This window comes from Paramisgurnus dabryanus, chromosome 11 (genome assembly GCF_030506205.2).
Source record: "Paramisgurnus dabryanus chromosome 11, PD_genome_1.1, whole genome shotgun sequence".
NCBI classification, from domain to species: domain Eukaryota; kingdom Metazoa; phylum Chordata; class Actinopteri; order Cypriniformes; family Cobitidae; genus Paramisgurnus; species Paramisgurnus dabryanus.
The window spans coordinates 670,134-681,131 of record NC_133347.1 but is presented as its reverse complement, the minus strand read 5'-3'; the positions used below and the strand labels follow the sequence as shown (position 1 = coordinate 681,131).

The 10,998-nt window shown below is 37.6% G+C and overlaps 1 protein-coding gene across 2 annotated transcripts in view; it reads right to left on the bottom strand.

Moving 5' to 3' along the window:
* Window positions 1–213: 213 nt before the first annotated feature.
* The window catches only part of lrrtm4l2 (leucine rich repeat transmembrane neuronal 4 like 2), a 40,334-nt gene continuing 29,549 nt past the window's right edge, over window positions 214–10,998 (bottom strand). For both annotated transcript variants that reach the window (XM_065248225.2, XM_065248224.2), the window contains exon 3: window positions 214–3,027. Coding sequence is in view for 1 of the 2 variants with exons in the window: in XM_065248224.2 (XP_065104296.1) it covers window positions 2,962–3,027 (66 nt within the window). In the remaining variant the exon portion in view is untranslated. The remainder of the gene's footprint in view (window positions 3,028–10,998) is intronic.

Here is a 10,998-nt window from a genome sequence, read left to right as displayed (position 1 = left end):
AAAAACACATTGGCAGGAAAGCGTTTTCTCGTAATTGACGAGATAACTCGTCAATGGCGGGGAAAGAGTTAAAGGGACACTCCACTTTTTTTTAAATATGCTTATTTTCCAGCTCCCCTAGAGTTAAACATTTGATTTTTACTGTTTTGGAATCCATTCAGCTGATCTTCGGGTCTGGCGGTACCACTTTTAGCATAGGTTAGCATAATCCATTGAATCTGATTAGACCATTAGCATTCCGCTAAAGAAGAGTTTTGATATTTTTCCTATTTAAAACTTGACTCTTCTGTCGTTACATCATGTACTAAGACCGACGGAAAATTAAAAGTTGTGATTTTCTAGGCTGATATGGCTAGGAACTATACTCTCATTCTGGCATATTAATCAAAGACTTTGCTGCCGTAACATGGCTGCACGAGGCACAATGATATTACGCAATGCCCGAAAATAGTCCCTTGCCATTGAAAGTTAAAGGGACTATTTTTGGCTTCTGTGTAATATCATTGCGCCTCCTCCATGTTTTAATTATGAAAAATATTGAAATGCTTTGGTTATTTTTTTGCGCGATGCTAATGGTCTAATCAGATTCAATGGATTATGCTAAGCTATGCTAAAAGTGCTAGCGCCAGACCCGGAGATCGGCTGAATGGATTACAAAATGGTAAAAATCAAATGTTTAACTCTAGGGGAGCTGGAACATGAGCATAATTTTAAAAAAAATTTAGTGTCCCTTTAAAAGTGAAACCTAAGCTATATCTGCACTCAACTTCGCATTGGGCCCAAAAGGGACAAACCCAATGGGTTGTAATTTACCCTATGCTGGATTGTTTAAATTCAAAATGCTGGGTTGTTTTAACCCATTGTTGGGTCAAATAGAAACTTTTTCTGGGTTAATTTAACCTATCATTCTTTTTTGACCCAACGATTTTTGATTTATTGAAAATAAATCTGGATTTTTTTTGCAGTGTGCCGACTTGTATGTAAGCATGCTTGACTATAGGCAAAGTGGCCAGTAACAACCCCAAATACCTTAAAAACCATTTGGTATCTGCACAACAACACTGTGGCATTTTGGTAGGCAACTGCACGATGTTAACTAATTCTGCTGTGGATTATACAGTAATGGATTAATTTAATAAGGTTTAAGCAATAAACATGGATGGGGGAGGTCTTCTGGACAGATGGCAGTGGGTGTGGATTTCTACATAATCCTTTCCATGGCTTTCAGAGCAATCGCACATTCATTTATTCATGTCCTCGCTCACTGTCACTGTTAGCTACATTATTACATTGGCCTGTCTTTCTCTTGCACAAATGCATGTGTTACGGCTTGTCACCGTTGCGCCAGATACGCTGTAAATCTGCTTGTGGTGCGGAATAGAAAATACGAATGAGAAATCTAATACAGTGTGGAAAAAACTTAGCAGAAATGTTTACGTCAGCAGTTCTCAACTGGTTTTTTACTTTAGGGCCAAGGTTTTTTACATTGGAGACCCAACTCGTTACCTAAATTGCAAAGGTAACTAAAGGTTTTGCAAAGACATGCATTGGTGTCACCACGAATTGTAAAGGCCGATAATAATTATTTATATAACTGGCTTATTCGCTTTGTAAGTAAGCCTTTGTTTCATGTATTCTGGATTTTTGTTACTCTGCATGTTTGTTCATGGTTTTCTTGGATAAGGAAATATCAACCAGTATGTCTCTGTTGGCATCTGTCAAAAATTTGGCGTGTTTTTCATGGCACAGCCTTTGATGCTATCATCAAAAAATATGATAAACAAAGATTTTGCTCTCTTTATTATCAGCTACTAAATGTTTAGTATTATTGTACTGTTTCTTTCCATGATCCTATCTCAGCAGACCTGTCATCCATTTTGGCCTGAGACGCACCGGTTGAGAACTGTTGGTTTATGTTCTGCCAGGTCAGCGGCACGATGCTGCGGTAGTGTTTAGTGTTTTAGTAAACGTCCGGTTACTTGCTGTGTTTGCGTTTGATGGGTGGCTGTTGATGTTGAAAAGCATCCGGATGCAAGGTTTCCCAAAAACACGAACGTATCTCAATATTTTTAAAATCCATCTCTCAGCGGTGCGTCAAGCTACGATGACAGGTGCTCATACAAAAATAGTCAACGTTTCTTTCTGAACAAAGAGATGCTTAGAAAATCCATGAATGCTTCAAAATTCAGGCTTTAAATGGGAAACAAAATGGACACATTCACAACAAACACAATCCAGCCTCAATTCAATTCTCCTGTGGTTTGTCCGAGATCAGCCGGGGCTGAAATCAAATCACAGTGGGAACTTGTGGTGAAGCTGCGGTCTTAGGAAATGGCTCTCGTCACTTTCTTTTCAATTATTTTTCCACGACTGTCAAAAATAACTTCTGTTGTCGTGTAGTCCTCCAGAAACATCCCTGTGGGTTTTGCTCAATTGAGCAATTACTGTCCAGTGATCAGGAGAGACGTTTTCAATGGTTCGACATGAATAGTTATCACATCACTATACAACACAAAGAGATGAACGTATGGGAGGTGGGAAAGATCCGAACGGTAGGCGTAGATCCACGGGGAGAGCAGGTAGTAGCTATCATACAAGAACAATGGCAGCCTGGAAAAACGTTTTGCCAGTTCATTACATACAGTATGGATTTGCCATTCATGTTTGCCAACCCAGCTGAAACGGCCCCACGTTTGCGGGGGACGGTTATTGTTTGTTGAAATGACTACCAACTGGGTTTCGTTTAAGGACGGGGTGTGAGATTCATGGCGTATTCACTCCACTTTCCAAAGAGTTTTCATCCAAAAGGATGCGTGCCGCCCATTCGGCTTCCTTCTTTTCAGATTCGATAAGGCTTCTTTTGTGTTCGCAAATCTGCGCTGAACCAAAATCCAGGAAAGGCGTTTATCTGAACCTCTGCGAATTATAGTGGGCAGTGAGAGGTTTTCTCACGGCCCTCCCTCAGTGAATTGTGTGGATGTCTCCCAGCCACGGCCCTGGTAGCGGTCTGGGGTACGTATAAGCATTCTGCAAAAAAAGTGAGAACAACAATTAGATACAAATATTGCATTGTATTTATCACTTCCTCAACACAATTGAAATGCGCCAAGCGTGCTGTTTGCACCCAGACGAAATGTCGTCAAACAAATTAGCTTTCAAATGTGTTAAATTTGATAGGGTCCCCGAGACAATATTTCTTACGTAAACAATCCTCCCTTTTTAATCTAAGCTGTCTTTAACTGCGTTGAAGAATCAATTAACCGTCACGACTATATATTTGGTATCTCCTTTTCTGCAGCCAAGAACATTTTAAAACGCATGACATTTTCTGATTAACTTCTAAGGTTAAAGTGGTTCACTTCACGCGGATAAACATGTTTCGCATTCGCTCACCTTTATGTGGAGGGAATAAAATCACGCGGTGAACGGCTCATCATGTTTACATTTAAAAATATTAATTAAACCGACGGAGAGATGAAATTAAAACGTCCCCTTTCCGTTTTACTCGAACATTGATTTGCATGCACGCAGTAACTGGCAATTAATGCGAACCGTCTACAGTGACAACCCGGGGTGTTGCTCTGAGAAACACACATGCGGTTCGTCCCCAGTTAAATATGTCCTATCTTCCAACCAACAAGAATCTTTGGATAATTATGTGCCAAACAGAGAAGTTTACATGCATATTTAGTTGAATATGTGATATTCTATTCCAGAGAGACACAAACACAGTAGGGGTCTAATCTCTGAATAGCAGAACCTCTCTGAGATTTGTAATTATCTTCTTATGAATAAATCATCTTTTATGCCTCACAAATATGGACGGACTGGGCTTCAACATCTGTGTTTGTCCTTGACTGAAAATTACATTGACAATGGAAGTATGGCGAGGGCATGATTTTGTGATTAAAACATTTATTGTGATAAAATACTTAAACAGAATAGCAGTAGTTGAAAAGTTCAGTAGGAGATATTTGACCACGAAGTGCACAAGAAACATAATAGACTCACTGCATAATAAAACTTTCACTGGGATTGCACCTGCATACTTTCACACCTTAATATATTCCTACACCCTATCCAGAAACTCACATTCAGCAATTGAGTGACGCCTTGTGTTAACTTCAAAATGGGTCACTAAATCATGTTCCCACTTATTTTTCCTCACTTCTTCCTGCTAGTGGAATGATCTTACTATCTGGTCAGTCTCATCTCTTACAACATTCAAAAAACAATTAAAACCCATCTTTTCCAAAAATATGTCATTAGATATTGATTGCATTTATATCTCTTCTATCTTTTATTTAAAAAATATCTCTCTCCCTCTCTCTCTCTCTCTCTCTCTCTCTCTCTCTCTCTCTCTCTCTCTCTCTTTCAGAATAGTGAAAACTTTTATGTTGGTACACTGTTGGTATCCCTCATGTTATTTCAACCCAAAATAATAAGTACACTTAACCTAAACCCTGAAAATGTTTCTCCATTCTCCAAGTTTTTAAAGGGGACATCTAACTTTATCCATGTTTAAGTGCTATAATTGGGTCCCCAGTGCTTCTATCAACCTAAAAAATGTGAAAAAGAACAACCCGGTAACTTAATTTTAGTAAATCATTCTCTGCAAGCATGTAAAAAATAGGTCACTGAAATTTGGCTCCCCTTGTGATGTCAGAATAGGATAATACCCCCCCCCCCCCTTATCTGCACTATCCAACCACGGCACTGCCGTTTAGTACAGAGATCAACTCATTTGCTTTGAAAAGGACACATCCAAAATGACGCATATTTGCTCATACCAAACACAGCCCAGATGTCTAGGTTATAAAAAGGAAATTTTGGACTGTCTGTGAAAATTTAACACCTTGTAATCACTTTGTTGACTTTGCTTACATGACATCTCACAAGTTATTTTGACAAAAACAACATGTAATCAATTCAAGTTTATTTTGTCTGGAAGTGGGTTACTTATAGCTGGAGCATAACGGGTCTGAGGTCTCCAAACTTTTTGTGAGCAAGGGCTAATGGATATAACAATGTGGAGGGCTACTTTTTTTTTTAAATAGTCTACTCTAAACTTTTTGGTTTTACTTGTTGATTTTATTTTATTTTACTTGTTTTTTCTTTTTTAAGCCAAGCTAATATAAAAAATATGTAATAACAGGGCTCCAGAATACCACCAAAATTTGAGAGTGTGCCACTGAATTTTACATCAAGTCGCACGTGTGCGACCAGTAAATTTGACCTTTTTTTGTGATGTGACACTGAATTTAAAACAGCACATTGTATTTTCTGCATCTATCATCAAAGTATTTTTTAGTAATACAGAGTATTACTTAGTAGAAATGTGAATATTTGGTTAGCATGTTGATTTCCGTTATGTGCCCTTAAATTTTCTGGTTGCACCCCTAAAATTTTCAGTTGGGGGCCATTGTGCTCCTAGGGAGAAAAAGTTAGTCTGGAGCCCTGAATAAATAAATATTAAAGCGCACCAGTGGTCCAATTGACGATTTTACATTTCCTTTAGTGTGCGAGTGTGTATTAGATATGCAAAAGGTACAAACCCTAAACTAAACAATGACGCGAGTTATCTTCTCCAACGTAAATCTTTTTTCTTGGACTACAACAACCACACGGATTGTAGGCAACAGTTTACTTCCTGCGATTGGTGATGTAGACAAGACCGACATTATCATAATTCCTCCTGCTTTGGACTCAGCCTGAAAGTTAACTCCTGTTAGAATTGCATTATGCGTGAATCTTTCAAACATGGTAAGGAGCGTCACATTTCCTGCTGACATCAGAAGTATAGGCCAATCACAACGTAGAGGCTAGCTGGCCAATCAGTGACAGTTCTGTACAAAATCTGTGCGTTTCGCAAAGACGGGGAAATCTGGAGCTACAAAAATATAAAGTATGTGAAAATTAATGCTTTTTTAACCATAAACCACGCAAACATGAATTCAAACATGATTATGAAATTCATTGCCAACGCTTTCAGTAATCGATTTTTATCGATTTAATTGATTCATTGTTGCAGCCCTAATGTTGTTTTTTAGCAATGAAATAGGTGCTCTTAAAAATTGAGACTATTAATAGAATGTGCTTTGGCGGGCAACTCACAGAATCCGTGCGGGCAACCAGGGGCACCATGTTGGGGACCTAGACGGTGAAATGACTGCAATTGCTTGCTGCACTCATGGAGGTACAAAAGTTGTCACTTGGGGAGGTACCCTTTCCAAAACGTACCCTTTTTTACCTAAAAAGTACATATTTGGACCTTTTGTAAAAGGTGCAACTTTTGTCCGTATTTTTTTTGGAGAATGTGGGATAGGTTGCCATGACCACACTAGTTTTATAAATTTCCCAGGATTCTTCTCCTGCGAATCATGCAAAATGTTGAAAATCATGGTAATTATTTTTTAAGGTCTCTGAATATTTGAACTTTTCTGATTGTCTCCCGCTGAGGAAATTGAGCAAAACATCATTATATAAGACAATCAAATGCACCCCAGGATATCAGATATCAGACTAATACCAAATCTTTAGTTTCGAGCAGACGGATGATCTTGTACTACAGGACGTTCTGCTTATTATTTGCCTGTAGTACAAATGACAAAGTCTTTAGGATGTCATTCAAGGGCATGTTGACAAGCACAGCATGCCGGCACAAATAACCGCTAATGGAAAACATGCAACTATTTTGAATGCATATTGTTAATGCAAAAACAAAGAACAGTTCATTATATATATCCGTTAATGTTGAGTCATTGTGAAAAACGGTGTTTGCAACCCATTTTATTCACGTAAGTGAAATAGGATATTATGAAGTCTTTAGGTGCAAATGTGTACTTTCCGAAAGGGCATTGCCCCAGTGACTGCTCTTCTCAGTGGTAGTCCTGGATGCAGGAATGGTGTTAAGAAATAATTAAATAAATTAGAAGTAGCTTTATCTTTTAGTAAAGAAGACTTTTATAATTTTTCATGTAAAGAAAATTACACTGAAGATTGGGTTGGGGGTAAATGTTGCAAGCCAGGTTTAAACTCCTGTTGCCCTCCCAGCATGATGATTCAAAGCATGTACTTTACCTCCTAAACCATGACTCAAGTTTTATGATCGTTTTATTTGTCATTAATCTCTCCAACCTCTGACCCGAGGACCTTTTACATTCCCATAGCAGACGCATTACTAATAGCTTTTCATTTGCACCTTATCAGCCCTGCAGAAGAGGTTTCCAGAAGGAGAACAGGGTAAATCTTACACTGTTATTGATTACAGACTCAAAATTAATGTCTGCATCAGATTTTCCAGATAATACTTTTAGCTCCAGGTCAGAGATAAACTAAATACTTCATTAACACATGCATGCCCAGAATAACACGCATGCACCCGTGCATGTTGTCATGCAAACAGATAAACGTGCACACACTGTTCCACCTCCGCTGTACGGTGCATTCGTGAGTCATGCAGAAATGCAAATTAACCGATGGGGCACATACATTTTTATGATGACACAAATAAACACATCATCACTTTGGCAGGTCTGAACACATTTCTTATAATGTTGCAGACGCTTGCAGACGAGGGCTGTGAATATAAAGGCTGTAATATTCGGTTTCTAAAGGTTTCCCTTTCAAAGTTCAGGACTGAATAATATCAGCTTTGCCTCTTATGTTTCTCCTCTGAGAATTAATAAAGACACATGCATTGATTTTTAACACAAAGTGAAAGTATGTATATATATATATATATATATATATATATATATATATTGAATTATGAGCTGTAAAATGAATGTGGTTTTCTCATTAAATTGCAGTATTCATATTAAAATCTTTGTCTTTTGCATACATTGGTATTTTTAAAAATTTGAACACATTGTTAAAAAATAAATCAAGCATAACATTAAACCATTAAACCTTATTTTATTTTTCTATTAAAAACTGCAAGTAAATAAATATTTGGGCATCTGAATAAAAAATATTAAAGTTCTTGCAGTAAATTGTTATTTAACTATTAGAAATACTACTTTGACAAAAAAGCTTATGCATACTGATAGATTACCATTATAGAAACATGATTTTTGTAATCACTGTTAGTTTAGGGCAGCTGTGAAACAGACCTTACATTGGGCGCAAGGGATACAAGGGATAGTTCATCCAACAATGAAAATTACCCCATGATTAAATTAACTCACCCTCAGGCCATTCCCGATGTATATGAATATCTTTTTCAGATGAACACAATCAGAGTTATGTTAAAAAAGTCCTGCTTGTTCCAAGCTTTATAATGGTAGGAAATGGTGTTTCTAATTTACCATTATAAAGCTTGGAACAGCCAGGACATTTTGTCCATGTATGTGTGTATATTTACAGTATATGTTCTTTGTAAAGATTGTCAGACATGAACTTTTGAACAGGCAAAACTCTTCATTTTCTTTTGAAAAGAAGAGACTGGGATGGATAAGTATACAATAGCCAATAGCCAATAGTCTCTGCTCCCATCAGGTGACATAGAAACGAGGAAATCTGCATTGTAAAAATGAGCATGTAGGTCATGCAACAATTTTCTCTTTTTGACGGCTGTGACTGCAGTATGCAAATGTGTTTCCCCGAGGGCCAAGGAGTTCGGATCTTTATAATTGTCTCTATTACTCGCAGAAGAACGACTCTAATAAGTTAAATATTGGGGGTTGCGGAAAAACAGACGGCCATCTGCAGGAAGTGATGCATTTTTTAGATAACTGCGTTGTTGTCAGGGTAAAAGTTTAACTGTGCTTTTACGTCATCCTTAGATTATGACAAAGGGTAAATGTGGATGTGAATAAGTAAATTCAGTTAAATAACTTCTACAATGAAGCACAGTAACATGGAAAGCATTGAGAATGTTTTAAAGATTTTCATTCAAAGCGCTCTGCAGGATAGATGCGTGTTTGGATTGGAAGATTGAATAGTCAGTGGCTATGTTCAGAATGGAACAATGGAACAAGCATACTGTGTACAGCACTTTATTTTATGCAATAATGTGCATTTTAAAGAGTTGTGTTACATTGTTGCTAAGTCACGTGACACGATTTTAAAATGGATGGTTTGATGAAGTGTAACAGTAAAAGCTTTTTCATTTATAAGTCACTTTGGATAAAAGTGTCTGCTAAATGAATAGATGTAAATGTAGATAAAGTTTTTAAATTGCAAATTAAAAAGGAGACTTATCAGGAAACATTAGTCAGGATTGCTATTACAATGAAAATGGAGGTCAAGTCAAGTTCAATGAATTGTGGGAGTTCTGCACTATATGTGCTGTATCCCGTGCACAGATAATCATATACTGCTATAGACGGTTTCATCGGATTCGGCTGGCCCGACATTAAACCGGTCTGTGTTTGTTTATCAGTCTGGCTAGTGGCTAAACTGACCTTTGGAACAAATACCTTGTCTAAGTTTCCTAAAGATTAAGGAAGACGGCGAGCATGGATCACCACTGTCTGGAGAGATTTAGCAGCTAACATTGTATACATTAATTTTACACAGTAATGGATGCGCTTTAGCTATGTTTTGAACTAAGGTAATTTACTTTTATTTATTTTGCTTGTTATCAGTACTAACTGATTCTTTGCAGAAGTCTACCGGATGTTAAGTTTGGGCCACAAATGCCTTTTATTTATGTTGTTGCAGCTGAAATTGTCTATACATAGCATACATACTGAACATTGCGTCTACTAATAAACTATAAGAGTAACATGCTGTCCTGATCAGACAGTAGGCATTATTTTGAGGAGCTTTATTTTTTTTAGGTTGGTCCAAAATGCTTCCCCTTGCAATCAGTAAACTAAAAGGCAGAATGCACCATTTCAAAGTACTCGAGCAAGAGCAATGTTTTTTTCTTAATATTTCAGAACTTCAAGATTATGCCAGGAGAACGGCAGCCAGGAAATATTGTCATCGCTGTATTGGCAGTGATTGTATACAATCAAGCTTTAAAACTAACAAGAAAAGCAGCACAGAGGTAATTCATACAACTTTTGCACTACACCCCCCCCCCCCAAATGTCCTTTGAAGCAATTTATAAGCTTTATGTGAGGAAACATTTTTTTTTTACTTTAGCTGGGTGCGGTGGTTTTTCAGGCAATTCGAAGAAATAATACAATAGAAACATATTTTCCAGTGGCGGCAGGTGACAACTTTTTTTCAAGGGCACTCGATGTGAAGTTTGTCACAACACGTATGTAGCCCGTCATGCGTGTGTAGTTCATAATTTTTTTAAATATGTGTTCTGCACGTCAAGAAATCTTATGTGCATAACGCTTGTCTTGTCAAAATAAGTGCCTGCTGCAGACGCGTCTAAAGGGTTTATGATAAAAATTTCACAGATACGTAAAAGTCACATGATACTTTTTTTTAAAAATGCCAAGTTACAGTATGTGGACTCTATCTTACACCCGGCGCAATGCGCGACGCAAGTGTCTTTTGCTAGTTTCCACCCTGCGCAATAATAATTTTCACGTTTAGCGCCGCATTGTTTAAATAGCAAATGCATTTGCGCCCATGGGCGTTCTGGTCTGAAAACGAGGTGTGTTCCGGCGCATTGTTGGCGGGTTGCTATTTTGAGGCAACTAAAATAGACTACGCCATTGACCAACAAAAACCTGGTCTAAAGTCAATGGCGCAATACGTTTTTTTGTTATTTAAAGAGCGCATTAGTAATATGTGCCTAAACGGGACGACAACGCGGGTTTGCTTAACACATACATGAATGCGCAGCAGCACAAAAACGCTTTTAAATATGAAAGATTAAAGGATTGAATGTAAAAGATTATTATTGAGTCTCTTGGACATAAATGAGGACTTTGTTGAGACGTTAGAAGGCACAAAGAGCTGCTTCACATCTGTTTTTAAATGTTTTTAAATGCTACCTCATGGATTTATTGTATATGACGACTCTGTACCTGTGGATATGGTGAGATGAGAAACATTTTTAAGTAATGCTTAAAAAAAACTGACGCTGTC